Below are 21,290 nucleotides of genomic sequence, written 5' to 3' on the forward strand. Positions count from 1 at the left end.
GTAAGTCAAAATTCAAGTGCATTTTTACCAACACTAAATTTTAAAAATCTAGTCACACTTATTAAAAAACTTTAAAGTACAAAGTGGTATATAATACAAGAATTATTTTAAAACCACAAGAAGGTGGTCATAAAGGTACAAACCTTGTCATAATATTTTTCATCAATCTTAATTTTTAACTTACTTATATATTTGGTAACTTGTTCTAATTTTGAGTCCACCTTTGATGAAGTTGATCATATTTTCATCCTGAAAACAATTCAATTACATAATTAGATCATTTAGCAAATGATTCTGAGACTGTCCCCACAGCTGTGTAGCTGCATGATTAGAACAAAACATTATCTTTTGAGGACATGATTTTTAAATTAAAATATTCTTCTTGCTTTACATATGAGATGCCTTTTTTGTCATCTTTCTTCCAACTTAGAGGACAAAAAAAGGAAACAATTTTTAAATCCTTGCGTAACTTTAAGGATGTAACTAAGAAAGTAATCCTCACCAATTAGGGGCCATAGAGTGAGTCCAAACCTATTTCGATAAATATCAAATACTGAGCAATTTTCTTTTAGGTTCAATGGAGTTCAAAATGGCTGTTCCAAGGACCTTCTGGTCTGTCATACTCCAAGTAATAGGATTATGGTTCTTCATTAGGGGGTACTTTAGCAGGCTGTCTATTTAGAACTGTGAATTTCATTTGTATACATTTCCAGACCAAAAATAACTGATATTGATTCTAAATTTGTTATCACTAGCATGAAATTTTGTTTGGGAATTTTGTTTGTTCTCTTTGCCTGATGGTCATCAACCATGCAACTGAGGCAATTGGCCGAAATGAATGACCTTTTTCAGGTGAGCATTCTAGGATTCTAAGAGTCTCTTAATAAAGTATATAAAATAATTGCTTTAAAGATGCTACTCTAATAGATGGTGCCAATGGAGAATGCTTTTCTAACACATTAATAACAGAAACATGCTCTGGTATTTAGCTCCTGTGCACTTGAGCATCCTTCCAAAGCCACAGAAAAACTGATTTTAGTTTGTTAATTTCATCACTTACTTAAATACTTAATACTTGGATTATTAAAAGAATCAATAAATGTAAAATTTACTATGCAATTTAAATGCTCATTTTCTGATTTTAAGGTAGCTTACAGTCACACAAGTTCCAGTAGTAGCCAGGAAAGAATTTCTTAAGTTGGAATAAAATCTGCTTCAAATAAGAATATTGAATGATTCACCAAACATTCGCGGAATGCCTATTTTACAGCAGGCACCAAATTGCAAAATAAGACAGAAGCAAACATGATGCACTAAGGGATGAAGACATGCACAGACGGATGGAAACAGGCACGGGTTGCCATGACAGCACAGAGGTGGGCTGGGATGTGAAGAGGTCCAAAAAAGCTTCCGGGAAGCATCAGTGCTTGAAGCATTAAAAAAAAAAAAAAAAAAAGACTAGGAAATAACCAGATGAAGGAAGAGAAGGCAGATGTGAACTTTGCAAGCAAAAATAAAAACCTTTCAGGGGAAAGGCAAGGAAGCACTAAAGATCATGGTGCGCTTGGCTAGGCTTCTATAACACAGCACTGCTACAGAAATCTATTTCAAAGAAGGGAATGACTAAGGAGTAAGAAAGCTACTTGCACTGGCTCCACCCAAGTGTGCCACCGGCAGGCAAGGATGTCGGTAAGAGGGGAGTCGGGAACTGGGAGAGACGCCAGTTGAGTTTTAAAAAGCCTTCCCCATTTGTGATTTTCTGACACAGAACCACTGCCATCGTCAGTGAAATGCTGAAATGCTACGAAATGCTGAGGCTGAGACACGAGCAGGCGAGATGCTGACCTCGGAGAGGGTGCACAACTGCCACGGAGAGTGAGCTGGCGGGAAGAGAAACTACAGACCAAGGGTCCCGAGGCTGCCGTGAAGTCTAGGGGGGAGCTGACGAGCCCCTCACTAGGACAATTATGGTCAGAATAAAGAAGAGATGGGGCTGATAAACCTTCAAAAGGTAAAACAGCACAGTCGTGAGCCTGACTGGACATGGAGGCATGGGGAAGAGGGAAAAGCCGTGGGTATCTCCCAGATACTGAGTTACAAGCCCCTAAACATTTTTTCAAAAACCCTTTGAATCAAAGATTTTACTGTCAAATTCCCATTTGAAAAACACATAAAAAAAAAACACAAAAAAAACTGGGGGCCTCTGTGACTAGCCTTTCGTATACTAAGGCAGTGAGACTGCTTCAGGCATCATAATATGTAGAGTTTTAGGAAACAGGGTCATAGATCAGATTGATTCAATTTTCCTTAACCAGACTCCAACCTATCAGGTCAGTCAACCTCCAGAAAAAGAGAAAAGCACTCTCAGTTCGATGTAAAGCATTGAAATCAAGGAAGACTTTTTCCATCTTTCAGTTGAATTTTTGCCCCCTTACCATCTCCACCCCACTTCTACCCCACTGTAACCATCACTGCCACCTGTGTGGCCACCTGTTAATAACAAATCCTAGAGGTGAAATTTAAATTTAAATGCCCCTGAGAAAAAGTCATTGTTTTGTTTAGTGACTTCTTTCAACTGCTCTTCCAAAAGAAGAAATGAAAGGGGATGAGAATACAAATAGCAGGGAAATAAAATCTGAGGTCTGCATGCATAACTGAGCTTTGCAAAGCATCTGGCGCAAGAAGGGAACAGCCAAAGATGCTGAAGCCAGTCACCCCTGTGTGCAGCCCTCCACCATTAGCAAGCGCACAGAGGCATAACTTCACAATTCTCACACAGAGAAGCATCCTGAAATTAGGTGTGATAGGTGCAAAACAACTTCTTTAAAAGACAGTGGTTCCCAACAGACTGAAGTTCAAAACAGCATCTTTTAGGTGCATTTGAGTAGGAAAAAAAAAAGATCCCCCAGAGTCTTCTTTCAGCCAAAGTTTACGAGCAATAACAAATATCTTTCATTATAACTCTAAGTCGAAAGAACTGAAGTACTGACACAGAATGAGCCACATTTTTTTCTTTGTCGTACTTAGCAGGCTTCCCCGGGTGACACTGATGCTAAGCCAAATGTTCGTTACCTGCACAAACGTGAGGGCTGCTTTCTGTAGGAGGCACTCGGCATAACAGATTTCAGCATGCATTTCCTCTATTAAAAACAAATAAAAGTATATTAAGGAAAATCCCACACCCACAGTAATTGCTCTGAGATATTCAGAAAAGACAGATAAATGAGCCCAGAGGAGACATAAAAACCTAGGTTGCTTCGTGATTGCATAGAAGTGGAATGATGATCTCAGTTCTCAGGGCCTCAGCAAGATTTTTCCAGAATGTGTGAAATGCTTCGGGAAAGTCATCTTTGGCTTGATTCACATATAATCACCAAGAGTCAGGCCCTTGGTGTCAGAGACCCAAACTGGGCTCACAGGAGGAAACCAAAACGGAAAAGCACTTTTGGGGAGAAAAGAAAACCACTCGTGTTTTTAACCTAATGGTAAACTTCAAGTTTACCACAGGGATGGATTGAAAAACTAACTTGAATATACTAATTCTAAAATCAAAAATATTATGAAGGCATGATGGTCATGACAATGGTTAGGCACACTATCAACCTGAAGAGAAAGCAGTAATTCCTGAGGATTCTAGGAAAAAGAACTGGCCTGCATGTCCAACTCATGAGGCCTCATTCCGGGAAGACTTGATGTAAAAAAGTTAGCACTAGCAGAGTTTGGGGCTACTTGCTTTGTGCGTGTGTGCATGTGGGTATGTGTGTCTGCTTTCAGCTGTGCTACACGTAGGGTCTTAGTTTGCCGACCCAGGATCGTACGCACACCCGAGGCCTTGGAAGCATGGAGTCTTAACCACTGGGCCACCACACAAGTCTCAGCTTGAGGATATTTGGATCACTGAGGTATCCAGCGCAGGAACAAGGTACTCACAAGAGGGCTACGTAAAACTTTGTCTGTATCCCCTGGACACAGAGTGCCCCCAAACACGTGGCCTATCTTCCTAAACAGTTCATGATACCTGGAGAGACTGGGGAGGGAGGAATCTTTGCTTTTTTTTTTTTTTTTTCATATAAACAAAATCAACAATTTACTGTTTTATCCATAGGATACAAACTAGTGTGTTATTTAAGTAATTGAGCTTTGGTGTTGGGGTAATTAACAGCCTGGATTGTAGGAAAGGCCCTGCCACATACTAGTTACAGAACCTTGAGCAAGCTACCCTCCCTCCCTCTGCGGGTCTCCTTGCTCTTCAAGTCCAGCTAATGACATCTCTATTTCAAAGCTGAAGAATTCAAGTGATGCCTGTAGAGTCACTATGCAGAGTAAGCCCTCAACATGCATCAGCTCCTTCCACTAAGATTACTCCCCTTGGCCCATGTCATGCTTTCTGACAAAACTTCAAAATGTAGCACATTTGTAAGTGATGTAAGTAACTGAAAAACGGGATATTTCCGTGTTGATGGAATGATGTTGAATCTAACTGGATAAGACCAAGTGCTTTATTTCTTTCACTTACACACACACACACATACTTTGTTCTCACAAACTGGTTCACCTTCCTGCCATGCTCATGTTCCAAAGGCTGATTGACAAAGAAGCAACAATGCAATGAAGATCTTCCAACAGCATGTGTAAGATGGGGCCAAACCCACAACAGGCCAAATTTGAGGAGCTGCGGTCAGCAGCACACACTCTGGCAGCATGAACAGCCAGGGTCTCCATCCTTCAGAAAGCCTCACTTTAAAGGGTGCCCCTTGGATTTTCTCAGTGGGTTCAGTGGGAGAAAAACAGGTAACTTTTACAGAGTGATTTGAACAGCCTCTTCCCAGGGAAACTTGTCACAAAGCAGGAACTTTCAGTAATTACTCCCTTTGGAAGCCGGCTCAGTAACCCAGATGGCTGGCTTGGGGCATGTGTTGAGGAGGTGGTGAAGTTGCTGCCGGGGGAGAACCAGCGCGAGCAGAGAGGCGGAGCACAGAGCCCTGCGTGGCAAGACCAACGGTGCGCCTCTGGCTGGAGCGCAGTGAGGTGTGGGCTATGAGCCTGGGAAGGCAGGTGGGGCTAAATGATGGATGACCTTGAATATCCCAGTCTGGGCTTCATCCAGCAGGCAGTGGTATTGCAGCAAAAATAGAAATGAGACCTTTCTTAAAAATGAGACTTTTCTGATAAACAAGGAAACAATGAACAGGATAGGGAAACAACATAAACAGGCCTGAATGAGTTAAGCAATCTTGGTTACTGTCTAGCTGTTACTACTAACAAACACTTGTGGCTAGACTGGTCCTTTTACAAAGCTAAATAAAGCTAATTACTCTCGGACTCCATATGTATTATGAATTATACTCTGCACCTGGCATTCTTCCCCCTACACACCCTTGCAGCATTCTTCCTTTCAGAAAGGAGGTCACAGGCTTATAACTTCTGAAAAGACCAACCCGAGTTACTGAGTTACCTGATGCCAGCTGTGGCCGTTTTGAAATTTTGCAAAAGAAAAAAAAAATGCAAGACTTTCCTTAGGATATAAAACCTCTCCTTATTTCTGAGGAAATGGGGCATGGTTCTTAAGGTACTAGCCTACTGTGTTTCCCCTTTGACTGGCAAAGAATGAAGCTACTCTTTCTGTTTTTTTCCTCCAAACTCTGTCTATGTATTTCTATTTGGCATTGGTGGACAGGGAGCCAAGATTTTGGCATCAATGGTGAGACCTTGCAGAGATCTGAGCAGATGGGTAGATGGATCAGAGTTAAGCTAAAGATGGACAAATCAAAGAGGAGCATAAAGGACATAACACGAAGGCAGAGATAAAAGGCAAGAAAGTTTGAGCTGTATACTCTATATATAATGAATCTTTGAATTAAATCCCTTTTACATCCTAAGAACTGCATACAGACATGTGTTTTTAAAGACAATTTGAAAGCCATTTAATATGCCAGCCATGAGAAGAATGGGTGTGCCCCATCTTCAATCCACAAAAAGTTTAATTAAATATCCTTACTCCTACAAACAACCAGCCACTCAAGGATAGAAATGGAAATTACCTATAGGAAAAACAAATTGCACACTAAATCTACAATGTTTTGACATGCTCCCTTGAACACAAAGTCTGTTTGGATTGCAGCAACCGCCAAATTCATTAGGAATAAATGCAACTTAATTTATAAAAGTCTTATCTTTTCACTTGGATTGATTTATATTGGGCAGCCCTTAGCTCTCAAAATTAGACATTTGGCATTTACAAGTAGGTACCTACCAGAACATCTCTTAATTATAAATTCCTTAGTTCACTGAAGGAAATATCTTCATTATGCAGTGAAGCGTTAGCTAAGCACGCTTTCAGACACAGAAGTCTAAATAAACCTTATTTCAGAATAGTTAAAGTCACAGGCTGATGTATTTTCATAATTTTTAAATTAGGATCTTATTTTTCTGAGTTTTAGGTTCACAGGAAAACTGAGGGGACGGTAGAGAGATTTCCCATATATCCCTTGCTCTCTGGCTCACCCCAACATGCACAGCCTCACCTATGATCAACATGCTCTCCCAAGTGGCACATTTGTTACAACTGGTGAACCTCCACTAACATGTCATAATTACTGCCATAGTTCTTATTAGGGTTCACCCAAGGTGTTGTACATTCTATGGGTTTGGACAAATGTATAATGACATGTATTTAATCATTATGATTTCACTGCCCTAAAAAACTCTCTGTATTCCACCTGATCATCCCTCCACCCCATCCCCTGGCAACGAATGATCTTTTTACTGTCTCCACAGTTTAGCCTTTCCCAGAATCTTACTTACTTAGAATCATACAGTAGGCCTTATTCAGATGGGTGTCCTTCTCTTAAGAATATGCATTTAAGGTTCCCCCGAATCTTTTCATGGCTTGACAGCTCATTTCTTTGTAGCACTGAATAATATTTTACTGTCTGGATGTACCATACTTCATCCATTCACCTAGTGAAGGACAAGTTTTGGCAATTCTGAATAAAGCTGCCATAAATATTTCTTTGCAGATTTTTGTGTTAACACAAGTTTTCAGCTGTTAGTTTTATAAGAAACTGTCATGCTGTCTTCCAAAGTGGCTGCACTATTCTGCACTCTGAGTAGCCACGAGTGCATGTTCCTGTCCCTCCACATCCTCAGCAACATCTGCTGGTCTCTGTGTTCTGGATTTTGGACACTGTGTTGTTGTTGTTTTCGGTCACTCAGTCATGTCTGACACTTTAAGACCTCATAGACCAGCATGCCAGGTCTCCCTGTCCCTCACCATCTCCTGGACACTGTGTAGTGGTATCTTATTACTGTTTACTTTCTAACACTTCTAAATATGCCACGCCTAAAGACAGAAAAAGAGATGAGAACACAGTATCACCTATTTTTAAGATGTCTAACACAGAAAATAATTCAACATTTCCTTCATCCACATGTGAAAACATTTCATGCCTGTTTCTACCCACCTGCAGAAGTTGCGGGGAACAGAGGAAACAACTGCGGCTTGGGGAACGGCAGATCAGGTCTGAACACCGCTCTGCCAGGCGAGTAACCTTGGACCATTTGTCTAATCTCCCTGATCCTGTTTCTAGTCTATAAAAAGGAGGTTAGGCAGGCTGGGCTTCCCCGGCGCCTCAGCAGAAAAGAATCTGCCTGCCAATGCGGGAGACGCAGGAGACACGGGTTCGATCCCTGGGTCAGGAAGATGACCTGGAGGACGAAATGGCAACTAACTCCAGTATTCCTGCCTGGTGAATCCCATGGACAGAGAAGCCTGGCAGACTACAGTCCATGGGGTCACAAAGAGTTGGAGATGACTGAGCACGTGCGTGCACACACACACACACACACACACACACACACACACTAAGCCCAAGTTTTCCAAAGTCCATAGCAAGTTGATAATATTCTTCTAACAAAGCAAAGAAAACTTTACAATTAGCAATAATTGCGCCTCGGATAAACCTCATTGGCTACGATACTGCCACTGCGCAAAGCTAAGAAAACTTTACAATGAAACACACTAAAAAATGTGCCTAGCACAGACTCGACCACTAGGAATGATGAACAGCATTTTCCAGAATTGCTCTTGCCTTAACTGGCCACAGCTGCTCTGACAATTTCATGTTACCTCCTCCAGAGAACACTCTTAACAGTGATAGCGCAGGCACAAGTGCTCCTCAGATAGCAGAGGCTTTGTTACACTGGCCACATTTGAAGGATATTTTCTCTCCTACAGGAGTATTGCGACGCTCCTTTCTTATAAACCATTCTGACTAGAGCATAATGCTAATATAACAGGACTCATCATGGAACCTCTGCCCTAATCTCTGTGGGAACATCAAGGAAACAGCAAAAGGAGTCAATTTCTCCCAGCCATCTGATTAACATGCTGAAGATATATTGGATTCTAATAGTCCTAAATGTCCACATTTAGGACATTCCTGAACTCTAGTAGTCCTAAATGTATACAAACCAAACATTTTCTATACTGTAAAACATCATCGTTATTTTAAAGGTATCAAAATTACTGACCTTGAGAAAAAAATTAATAGCTTATAGAAAAATAGAAACTCTCACCATGGATGATAAGAATATAAACTGACCTAATTCTTTGGAGAAAAATTGGTGATATCTATAAATGTTTTCTATTTTCAAACCCTCAATCCCAGCAATCTATCCTATGAAATACTGTCAAAAATGCAAGAAGTTATATGTACAAGAATTTTAGGCCAGCATTATTTTTAATAGCAAAAAAACAATATAACTGTCCTTCGATACAGAAAAACTAATTTATGGTATTTGTCCTAATGAAAGCTACATGGCTATTAAGTAGAATGAAGTACATTTTATATGGGTTGACCTGGAAAAAGTCAATGCCAAAAATCACATTGTAGCACATGTATCACATGCTTCTGTACTTGAAAAAATGAATAATAATAAATTACTATAAAAATCTTATGTATATGTTCTGCATATATTTGTATATGTATAGAGAAGAGTGTGCAAGGCATGAAAACCAACTGTTAACAGTGGTTATTTCTGGAGAGTGAGTGATGATGGGGAAGAGAAAAAGACATTCCATTTACTTATATTATTCACTTAAATGTTGATTTTATGAGCATGACCATGTTTTAATTTTTCAAAGAAAGGAAAATGCCCAATCTTTTAAATGCCCCTTACCTTCAGTCAGCTGTTCCAAGGATCCTCTTGAAAGAAGACTTGAGAAAGACTCTACAACTGTGCATTTCTTCCTGTATCTGCACAGAAGAAGTAGAAGAGATGAGAAGTAGAAAGAAAAAAGTAATAAATCAAGCTCATTTTCATTTCACATCCATTTCAGTTGTAATCTCACCAAAAGGTCACCAGAAACAGAACTCTAAACCCTAAAATCTGCAGGGCAGAGACCACCGTTTTGAAACCTGCACACCAAGTTCCCAGCACTGGCAACCTGTGGGCATTTAATACAAGCTCACTGAACATGTTTATGTGTGTGGACAAACCTACATGCTGGGAGCTTTCCTGGTAGCTCAGTCGGTAAAGAAACTGCCTGCAGTGCAGGAGACCCAGGTTCAATCCCTGGGTCAGGAAGATCCCTTGGAGAAGGAAATGGCAACCCACTCCAGTATTCTTGCCTGGAGAACCCCATGGACAGAGAAGCCTAGCCAGGGTACAGTCCATGGGGTCGCAAGAGTCGGACACGACTTAGTGATTAAACCAAACCAACCAATACTAACTCTGTCATGCCCTTTCCCTGATCTCTATGGCTAAAATCAGGGTTTTTGTGGTTAAGGGTCACTTCACCACTGGTTAAGAATGGGGTTAGAGTGCAGTGTTTGGAAACTCTCTTCATTTGAGGGGCTAGAAACATAATTACAAGAGGGTATAATTTCACTGTTAAAATTCACCAATGCTAATTAACAGCTTCTGCTAGAGGCTTCATATACACACAAAACTGAAACTCCATGTCATTTTCACCAAGCAAAACTGTTCAAATATGTCCATTTAGGCAAATAAAAGACCCGCTTCTGCATTTACAGCATTTCCCACATAAAAATGCTCCTTGGTGGGCCTGGAGTACCAGGCCAACAGGTAGTACCTAATCTCTCCACCAGGGGGACCCCAAGAGATGCTTGCTGCTAACCCCACTGAAATCCTCAGCACTTTTCCGTAGCTCAAACACCAAAAAGAAAAGAGGAAGGTATAGATGCCACGTGCTCAGCCACACCAGCATCATAGGATAATTCCTTAGGGGAAATATTTTTAATCTCTCACAAAAGTACAGGAGGTCAGGAAGCTCTGATGCCCTAAGTCCTTTTCTATAACCATGGCCAACTTCCAACAGAACTCTCAGTGAAGCAGAGAACATCCATTTTTGTAACACAGACAGAAAAGTTTTTAGGCATATCTCAAGTATTTAATTAGTCAGCTCATACTTTTGGCAGGTTTGTAAGGCGTCCTTCATGGCAGAAATGCCGTTTTGGATGTCCTGTTGCTCGAAGGTCATGACAGCCTGCAACACCACAATGGTACTGTAGCCCAAGGCATGGTACATGCTCTCCTTAGCCCTGGGAAGAACATGGAAATGACTGCATTTCAATTCAACTGAAAAGCATTCAGGTCTCATCTGACAATAACCATAAGAAATTCTAGTTCATCCATGGCTTGACTTTCACAGTACGACTTTTACTCCTGCACCATGATCACTGAAATAACGTGGACTATGAAAGACATGCCCCCCAAAAACTCAAGCACTGGGGACTTTCCAGTTCAAGTCCAGGCAGGCAGCAGGAAACTTGACAGGTTGAAGCAGAAAGCGACATATGCTTTTCCCTGTTTGAGCACAAGGGGGCAGCCTGCTGACTCATTTCTTAGAAAATGCTTCTAAGCAATCCTAATTTTTCCCAGTTGTACAAGAAGCAGTCCTTAGCTCTGAAATAAGTGTAAAATAAAAGCCATTGAAAATATATTTTGTGACAGAGAAATTATGAAAGATAAGGTTTATTTAAAACCATCCCCTCCCTTCTCCTAGGCAGAGGCCGTGAGGAAGCAAGATCTGGGCAACCAGTTAGGTCAGCCACAAAGGGCCGAGATAAAAATTCATGGTAGACCTCTTACCAAATCTCATCTCATTATCTAGGAATCCTGATTAAAGTTCTTGATGATTCATATTATCAGTAAGAACTGCTTCAATTCTTGAGGACATTTAGTCTCAACAGATGGTACAACCCAGACTCTCAGGCTGTGAAAACCTCACTATGTCTTTCCTCAAAACTTCTCAAGCTATGTTCATTAGTTAATTATAAGATTTACAATATTAATGTGCGGTTTTGTTTTTAATTAACATACAACAGCCTGCTGCTCTGCAAAACAGATACAATCCACATTATTCCTTCCCCACCAGAAAGAGTCTAAACATCATTTCAGAATCTGCAGTTAGTCCCAAACAGTGAGGGCACTGCTGATTCAAAAAAGAAAACAAACAAACAATATGCAAGGAATAAGAGCAACCCAATGTAAATCAGTAATTGTGGTTTTTAAACGTCACCTTTTAAAAAACAATTCTGTATTGAAGTATAGTTGATTTCCAGGGGCTTCCCCGGTGGCTCAGGGGTTAAGAATCCACATGCAATGCAGGAGCCACAGAAGACTTGGTTCGATCCCTGGGTTGGGAAGATCCCCTGGAGGAGGAAATGGCACTCTACTCCAGTATTCTAGCCTGGGAAATCCCATGGACAGAGGAGCCTAGTAGCTACAGTCCATGGGGTCGCAAAGAGTTGGACACAACTGAAGCGGTTTAGCAGACAGCACACATGCATAGCTGATTTACAATGCTGTGGAATTCTCACATTTCAAACCAAAAGTTCTTCCAAGGGGGAAAAAAAGTATTTGAGTGGGAGAAAAAAAAAAACAAAAAACATGTTTAACAGTGAAACATTCAGAAAGATCAGAGGATATAAAACTAGACTAAATATAAAATCTGGTTGTTTACTTTCATTCCATATTATGACCAGTTTGGGTGTCAGTGGAAGAGGGAAAAAGGAGACTTTTTGAATAAAAAACACAGGAGACAGGCAGGAAGAAGAAGCGAGGGGAAATAAGGAGAGAATGACTGGCAGAGAAGGAGGGAGAGAGAAAGATAGATGGACACAGAGACAGAAGATGATCTGAAGGACAGACAGACATCTGAAGACTAAACAAGACAAAGGGGAAAAGGTGGCAACAGGCAAGGTAGAAAATGTGAGTGTTGGATGGAGGCAGCACTGGGCAACTTCCTTAGGCCAGGGGCTTTACCATCTATTTTGTTGTCTGTTCCTAACCTCTGAAATGCTAACTGATTGCAACTCATCTAAATCTCAGAGTTTAATGTGCCTCAGTAAGCACATTACTTTAAGTCCCGTACATACGAACCTTTAAGTTGAGAACTTTCAAAGATTCGAACGTGCGTTCTATCAACATCAGGAATCAGTAAAATTTCAGCTTGCCCTCCATCTCCTATTTCTGATGATTCTTTAGCTCTGTCATTGCCCACCTCCTCTCCCTCCTCCAGGCAGTAATTCTTCTTGCCTGGTCACTGGATGCCAGCCCCTGTATGCCATCTGTTGTACTGTACTACTGTACTTTTCAAGGGACTGCACTGTAAGATTTAAAATGTTTTATTTTTGTGGTTTTCATATATTATTTGTGTGAAAAGTATAAATGTATTACAGTACGGTATTATATAGCCAATTGTGTTAGTTGGGTACCTAGGCTAACTTTGTTGGACTTATGAACAAATCTAGACTTATGAACACGCTCTCAGAATGGAATCTGTCTGTATGTAAGGGACTTACTGTAATTTCTAAGAATCAAAGTCAATGACCAGAGTCACATCACCCTCCCCACCCTACTGACTCCTCAAAGCAAAGAGTCCCACTCCCGTGCCCACAAGGTAACCATCTTGAAATTATTATATGAGGTCTAAGTTTCATCCAGGTCAGTGACTGTGTTTGAAGGCATGCTGCTGCTGCTAAGTCACATCAGTTGTGTCCAACTCTGTGAGACCCCATAGATGGCAGCCCACCAGGCTCCCATCCCTGGGATTCTCCAGGCAAGAATACTGGAGTGGGTTGCCAGTTCCTTCTCCAGTGCATGAAAGTGAAAAGTGAAAGTGAAGGCAGGAGGTAAGCTTATTCCTGGCAAGCTCCAGTCACACTGTACAGAGGGGCACTAGGGTCAAAGGGAGGCCTAGGAAGAAGGCTAAGCATAGGTTTTCCTGCCACATCATCAGAATTGATAGGTACTAGTCACTGAAATGGGGCTTCCCAGGTAGCTTAGTGGTAAAGAATCTGACTGCTAATGCAGGAGATGCAGGTTCGACCCACAGGGTTGGGAAGATCCCCTGGAGGAGGAGATGGCACGCCAGTCCAGTATTCTTGCCTAGGAAATCCCTTGGACAGAAGAGCCTCATGGGCTACAGTCCATGGTGTCGCAAAGAGTCAGACATGACTAAGCCTGCACATGAGTGCTGTTAATTGAAATGAAACTGATGTATCACATAAATCAGGAGTCCCAAGAATATTTTCATTACCTTGAATTTCTTTTTAGCCTCCATGATTAGCATATTTGAGTTCTTCCCATGTCCATTTCAAAGGAAACTTTTCTCAAACATATTTAAGTTCAGAGGAATACCCATAAAAATATTTCACTGAAGAAAACCAAATGAAACTCTACACTACTAATAAGATGACATGATTTGAACAAGTATAGAAAAAGACAGAAGAATCAGAAATGCTCCAATGATTAAAGTTGACAAGACAAGTTTCTTAACTGGATATTAAAACCAATCAAAAGAAGTCTCAACTAAATAGCTTATAAATATTCAGATGGAAATGTAGACAAATTAACTGAAAAGTATGACATCAGAGACAGAATCATCAAAAACACATGAAAAACGTATTTTATACAAAAGAAAATTAATTACCATGGTCGAAGCAATTCTAAGGCATCTGTAAATTTGTTACTTAGAAATAAGTTCAATGCCATTGCACATTCTTCGAGGCCACTCCTAAGATCCACCTTAGTTGACAGTGACCTAAAGATCAAGAAAAAAAAAATACACAGAATTTTTACAGTTTTTACTTGTAGCAAGTTATCACAGGGAGTGTGTAGGTATGTACACTTTGGAGACAAAAAGACAGACTAGAACTCTAACTCTGCCACTTACTAGTTGTGTCTTTAACCCTTGAAACTTGACTTTCTCATCTGTAAAATGGGAATACCACCACCTACTTAATGGGACTGTTTCAAGAATGGAACCAATTGACAATTAATGCTCTTAGCAGCCACTTAATAAATAATTAATTACCCCCATCACTTCAAAAAGCACAAGCATAGGCACTATCTCTATTCATGAGGGGAAGCAGAGGTTATTTTGTTGTAGTTTGATTATGTAGGGGTAAGAATGTGCTTCAGGCTTCCCAGGTGATGCAGTGGTAAGGAATCTACCTGCCAATGCAGGAGACTCAGGTTCGATCCCTGGGTCAGGAAGATCCCCTGGAGGAGGAAATGGCAATTCACCCAAGTACTCTTCCCTGGGAAGTCCCACGGACAGAGAAGTCTGGTGGGCTACAGTCCATGGGTTCGCAAAGAGTTGGACACGACTGAGCATGCACGCACGCACTTAAGAATGTGGTTGGTGAAAAACTGCATTGTCCAAAATCTAAAGAAGACTCCACCAGGTTATTTGTTTTTGCCTCCACAGGAGCTATCTTACAGCTTTGTAAATTATATATAACGGATAGCAAGGCAAAATAACTGTTGTCTACAGATCTGTGTTTAAAGAGAGACAACAGGCCCAAGATGGAGTCCCTTATGCTAACACTCACCAGGACCTAGCCAGTTTCAATCTTCTCCAAGAATGTGACCTATAACCAGTCAACCTGGAATATCCTGAGCAGCACTAGGAAGTCCACTGAAAGGCCCCTCCCACTCCCCCTTAGGAGAGAAACCTAGCCTAAAACAATGCATTCTTGGCTAACAACTTCCTTCTTTCCCCTGTTTCCTCTCTGCCTTGAAAAACCTTTCCTTTCCTGCAACCTGAAGGAGCTCCTTTCAAATGCTAGTTGGGATTCAGCCCAATTCACAAAGAGTTTAATAAAGACAATCAGATCTTCAAATTTATGCTATTGAACCTGTTATTTAACACATGTAAATTCTGTCCCAGCCCTCAATTGACTTCCTGCCTCCACTATAGAAGAAGCCAGTTTTGCCTGAATTTGCACATTCATTTCAACATTCCTTTACTCCATAAAATTTGTGCTGTTTTGATATCGCCTTCAAATCTGTTTTAACATCTGCCCAGTTCCCTCCCTGATTAATGAGTTAAGCAAACTGTTTAACATCTGTTCATGTTTACATCTGTGTGAGTCATAATTTTACCCTTTTTAGAAAATCATGTAAACCACTTATGATTGACAGAAAATCCGCCCTTTCAAACAAGAGCCATCTCTAGAAGTGTTGCAGAGAAGCCAATTCGGACTCCATGTTGGAAACTGTTTCTTTGACTCGCTTTTTCATTGTTTTTGTTATTATAATCATACGTAGTAGCCTGCCTCAGAGGACCCTGCCCCTCTGCCTGACTGTAAACTAAAGAGCCTTTGTTCAGCTCACAGAGAGAGAATCTGACTCTGCCCACCTGTGAACAGAAGGGATTAATACACTCCTTCCAAAGGCTGACCCTTCCTGGATACGTTCTTTATTTCTTCACTGTCTCTCCCTCTACATTCTGTCCTTTGACTTTAGTTCCTCATATGCTTCTCTCTCTCTCTCTCTCTCTCTCTCTCAGATTTAATAAAAAGAACCTGGCATCTAGGCTCCAAAAAATGGTTACTTTGAGACACTAATCTGCCATCTCCTTGGTCAGCTGGCCTTCCGAATAAAGTCATTCTTGCCTCAACACCTTGTCTCTCAGAGTCATTGGCCTGTCAAAGCAGAGTTAGCTTGGACTTGGTAAAAAAAAATGTTTTGTGTAACATTTCTTAACAAGAAAATAGGTCAGTAAGGAGACAAGCAGTACAATGCTTCATTTCAAGGCGCCCAAAGTTGAACTTCTGAGCAACCAGTCCTCTCCATACTCACTTTTTAAGCAAGAAAACAAAATCCCACTTCAGTCACTCATCTTCCAGAAGCGGGTTCTGAAATTGCTACAGGGACCCACCCACTCTCTGCTCCAAGGGCTTCTCATGGCTGGTTCCTTCTTGTTTTTCAGATCTCAGCTCAAAAAGCAGGGAATCAGAGTGCCTTGCTGATCCCAGCCCATCTTATCTCCCTGTTTTGTATGCTTCATACCTCTTATTACCATCCAAAATATCTTGTGCCTATATTTGTGGACCTGCCTTTGGCTACCTTTTCTCTCTAGGATATAAATGCAAGGAGGTTGTTTTCATCACTGCTGCACCCCGAGGGCCTTTGCTTGTACCTAGAACATAGTAAATCTGAGTAAGTAAGTACTGTTGACTCAGTAAGTATTGCTGAGTGGGCAGGTGAGGGGAACAGAAATGTTGCTCTGGGTAGAGACAAAATTCCTCATGCCTGGGACCTGAAAGCATCTCTCCTCCAGGATGGTGCAGACAGGAGACGAGTTCTTGGAAAACGAGTGAGCTGCGGAGCTCAGAAATTGTGATGGTTAACTTTATACATCAATTTGAATGAGTAAGGGATGTCCAGATAGCTGGTCCAATGCTACTTCTGTGTCTGTGAGAGTGTTTCTGAAAGACATTAGCCTTAGAATTCGTGAACTGAGTAAAGCAGATGGGCTTTCCCAACGTAGGTGGGCATCAGTCAATCTGCCGAGAGCCAAAACAGAACAAAAAAGGCAGAGGAAGGATGAATTCGCGATCTCTTCCCTCTTTGAGCTGGGACATCTATCTTCTGCTCTCCTGTGCTCCTGGCTCCCGGCTCGTCGGGCTTGAACTGAATTGCACCACTGGCTTTCCCGGTTCTGCAGCTTGCAGACGGCAGATCCCAGGACTTCTTGGCCTTGATAACCACACGAGCCAATTTCCATAATAAATCAATCTCTTTCCCTCTCCCTCAATCTCTCTTGATATATCGCTCCTATTGGCCTTGTTTCTCTGAGAAACCTAATACTAACAAACCTCTCAGGAAGACTCTTCACAAGTTGCTTAGCACGTCCCATATGAGTCCACCATAGAATTCTGTCAGTGTTACTTCCTCAGCATCTCTTGGATTCATCCTGTGACACCTCCACTATCTGCCAAGTGAGCAGTCATTTGCTGCCTAGTGTCTACAGACATATCTCTTCCCTCACTTTCTCCCCCCACCTCCCCGCTCTCCCAATTAAATCTCTACCCAAAATTCATTCAACTAACATTAGAGAGTTCTAACTATGCACCAGGCACTCTTCCAGGTTTTGGAATACAACACTGAACAAGACCCACAGGGTCCCTGACTGGAAGCCCTGTCATTCTCCTGAGGAGGGACAGCAGACCGAGGGAGACCAGTAACCCAGATGACCTCAGCCTGCAATAAGTCATCTGGAAAAGAAACTGCTGGGGAAGCAGGTGGGATGAGGCTCAACATTACAGAGGATGCTCATAGAAAGCTCTCAAAGAGGGGACATCCGAGTGCTACAATATGGGAATAGCTAGGCTGAGGGGAAAAGAGAGATTCTAAACTGGGCACGTGGTGAGCATGGCAGACAGTGAGGGGAAATGAGGATAGAAATCAGGCAGAAACCAGAAGCCACAGGGGCAGAGAAGGTGGATTTTACTCAAAGAGCAAAAGGAAATTTCTAGCTCTGAAACCCCCACTCCCTTTCTCATCACCCCTTCCCTTCAACCAGTAGGTTTTCCAGTGTACCTCTCACCTGTTCTCTTAATTCCACTCCCACCAGTTCTCTCAGTACACCTCATCTTCTGTTACCAGGAAATGGGCTGGAAACAGCTACTGGTCCCCTTGCCATACAAACAACCACCTGCGCATCTCAGCTGGCCACACTGGCCCCTGGGGGGATGTATTTGCAAGTCCAGCTTAGAGGCAGAAACGAACGCAGGTGTTCGGCACCTCCCAACACAATGAACTCAGCCCTTCTTAGTGCTTTACTAACCTGCTCATGTGAAACTAAGCCTCCTTCCCCTCCAGAATATCGGTCCTACCGTGTGTTCTACAAGGAATGACCGAGACAGCAAGTGTCACTTCGACTAGAACTTCTCAAAGACATCTTGGGGTCAGTGGTTCTGTCCACTTCCGCCGCCACCACATTAGCTGAGAGCTTCATCACATTAAGTCTGAATTCTGAAATAGTCTCCAAAAATCCTCCCTGATTCTACTTTGATTAGGTGGCTCTCAAGCTTTAGCGTGCATTCAACTCACCTGGCACTGCTGGTAAAGAACCCATCTGCCAATGCAGGAGACCTAAGAGATGCGCGTTCAATCCCTGGGTCGGGAAGATGCCTTGGAGGAAAAGGCAACCCACTCCAGGATTCTTGCCTGGAGAATCCCATGGACAGAGGAGCTTGGCAGGCTATAAGCCCAGGGGTTACAAAGAGTCAGACATGACTAAAGTGAATTTGTACACACACATAACTCGCCAGAGGGCTTGTTAAAATATGCTGCTCAGCTCCGCCACCAGAGTTTCTGACTCAGTAGGGCTGTGGTGGGCCCAGCAAGTTCCCAGACAATACTATTCTGCTTTAATTCACCCAGGATACCACTCTCAGACTGTTCTTCCTAAAACAGATGTTCAATCATACTACCCCCTTAGATTAAGGACCTCAAGTGGCTGCTCACACTTATCACATAAAGTTCAAACCCTTCTGCCCTGCCCACCACACCTGTCCAATCAGACTAGAGTGACAAGTAGTACTTGTCACTATTGAAAAACAGCCAAGTATCTCAGCAAGCTTGTGACCATGGCACCCTCCTCCTCAAGCCTGATGTGATGTAAGAAAACCCCTGGGCTGGCGATCAGAAGTCATCATGGTCATTCGCAAGCTGTAACTTTCAGAAAGTCACTTCATAACTGCTTCTGTGTGTCCACAGATTTGAAGCGATGACCACAAAACTTCACAAATGTCTGAATGAAACTTTCGTTACTAGTGCCCTTAAGGACACAGATTAATAACTCGAACTCAAAAAATTTCAGAGTTGCAAGGCATTTCAGTTAGCCATGTGCTCCTCTGAGCATCAGGATCCTTCTACGGAAATCCTTCCTGCCTCTTTTAAATTGAAGTATAATCAAAAGAAACCATGGTTGTCAACGATTTTGTGAGGCTAAACAAATGAGAGGAAATATAACCAGGGAGGCAAATGGGCTCATTAAAGATGCTCTGGCCAGGAAATGAGAAGACAGAGCAGCAGGATACAATTCAACATTTCCTGGCTGTGGCTCCTTGGGTATGTCACCTGTCATCCAGGACTGCTAGCTTGTGAAATAGAGACTACGTTCCCTCCCTGACTACCACACAGCTTGGTATGGAGGAGCAATACATTGGGTGTTGGTAGAACAAACAGTCACATGAGGAATAAGTACTACATGAGGTAAGGTACTATTATTCTCTAGGCGGTCTAACTACCCACATACTTGCTCAATTTTGGAACACTGCTCAGCTTTGCAGATGTCTCTCTGGGCTGTTTCACAATAAATTTACAAGTACTTATTTTTACAAATGCATTAGAAAACCTGTTGATTAAAAGGCAGAGTAGGAGTTTTCATTAATTTTTTTAAAGAAAAATCTTAATTTTTAAATGAAACCTATGAATGCAATACTGGAATACACCTTTACACTATTTCTTACATTTCCCTTCTTTTTCCTCCTTTATAGATCTTGAACTTCTTCCTCTCTGCCCCCTTTCCAACTCAGAAACATGAACAAACCTCACTCATTTCCACTTAAAAATCAGCAAAAAAGATAACTTTCTCTTGATTCTGTTTTTCTCCTGAACCTCTCCCACTCTTTCTCTTCATGGACAAGAGCTTCAAAAAGGAGTTGATTCTCACTTTCCCTACTTCTCTCCTCCCATTCATCTTCAGCCACTACAGTTTTGCTCCTGCCGCAACTTCCTTGAAACCGTTAAAGCTAAAGGTCTCTGATGACCTAACTACAAATATAAAAGATGCTTTCCAGTCTGTATCCATATAGACCTCTTTACAGTACCTGGCTCTGCCGACCTTATTCCAGAACTCACCTCTCCCCAACCCACTGCACATACTGCAGCCACCATCTCACAGAATCTTCCTGTCCCTCAAACCTCCATAGCTCAGCATGCTATCATTCCATTAGCTGTTCTTTCCTTGTTCATTCATTCACAGGGCTCCTTTCTCCACTCTCATATGTTTTACTCTCTCTTAGAAAGAGCATGTACAGTTCATACCTTCAACAGCTACACGTATGTTGAAAATTCCCAGTCTACTGATCCAGCCCAGATCTCTTATCTCTGACTGCTACATACACCCTTTATTTATTCATCATTGCTTTCAGTAATATTTTTTTAATTTATTTTATCTCAGCTTTCAAACTCAGCACTATAAACGTTGAAGCAGTGGTTACCTAGGAAACTACTGAATCAGTTGGAGAACAATTATGAGGGAGGAATACATATTTCTGAAGATAGCTCAGATTTCCATAAACAGAGACATATGAAATAAAAAAGTAATGTAGAAAATAAATGCCTTCAGATCCCAAGAAGTTATTTTCAACTCCATCTCCATTCCTCGATCTTTAGAATATTGCACCCCTTCCTTATATTGTAGGGGTTGAGTCCTAAGAAAAACTGCCAAGTGCACAAGTATTGTGAACACACTCAAAAATAGCTGAAATTTCAAATGAAAATCTAAAATGCCGACGATGTACTGTATAATTTAAAATTTAACAAGCATGTAAGGACAGATAGAAAGCATTTTTTCATGGTACTAAAGCCTTAAAAGAGTTGTCTTAATAACCAATAAAGGAGCAACTTACATATTCAAAAACAGACAGCTGACTAAAATAATTTTAAAATAGACAGGACGGAATAGTACTTAATCAAACATGATATTACAAAACACATTCAGTGGAAAGGAAAATTGTCATGATGTGCTTCAAAAAGGTAACCAAAGAGTAAAATTAATATGATCCCAATTTAGAAAAAATTATTATTAATATCCCTCTATATGAAGAGAAAAAGAAAGAATACACACCAAAAAAAGTTATAGTGATGGTAATACATATTTTATCTCTTCTTTGTGCTTTTCTATATTTCCTGAATTTTCTCTGATAATTTCTTAAAATGCCTTTTTAAGTCAAAGTTAC

The 21,290-nt window shown here is 41.4% G+C and overlaps 1 protein-coding gene and 1 non-coding gene across 9 annotated transcripts in view; both read right to left on the reverse strand.

Moving 5' to 3' along the window:
* Positions 1–21,290, reverse strand: part of TTC39B (tetratricopeptide repeat domain 39B) — a 141,945-nt gene that overhangs the window by 41,296 nt on the left and 79,359 nt on the right. For 7 of the 8 annotated variants that reach the window (XM_070480533.1, XM_020886860.2, XM_020886859.2 and 4 more), the window contains 5 exons: positions 13,961–14,071; positions 10,434–10,565; positions 9,181–9,257; positions 3,073–3,140; positions 185–249 (listed from right to left, as the gene is read on the reverse strand). In XM_070480533.1, coding sequence (XP_070336634.1) covers positions 185–249; positions 3,073–3,140; positions 9,181–9,257; positions 10,434–10,565; positions 13,961–14,071 — 453 coding nt within the window. The remainder of the gene's footprint in view (positions 1–184; positions 250–3,072; positions 3,141–9,180; positions 9,258–10,433; positions 10,566–13,960; positions 14,072–21,290) is intronic. The other variant, XM_070480532.1, reaches the window with a different exon arrangement.
* LOC139039546 (U4 spliceosomal RNA) lies at positions 7,863–7,996 on the reverse strand. Its single transcript, XR_011492885.1, has one exon. It is a non-coding gene; the product is annotated as a U4 spliceosomal RNA (small nuclear RNA).

Source organism: Odocoileus virginianus, chromosome 18, assembly GCF_023699985.2.
Source record: "Odocoileus virginianus isolate 20LAN1187 ecotype Illinois chromosome 18, Ovbor_1.2, whole genome shotgun sequence".
Classification (NCBI taxonomy): Eukaryota; Metazoa; Chordata; class Mammalia; order Artiodactyla; family Cervidae; genus Odocoileus; species Odocoileus virginianus.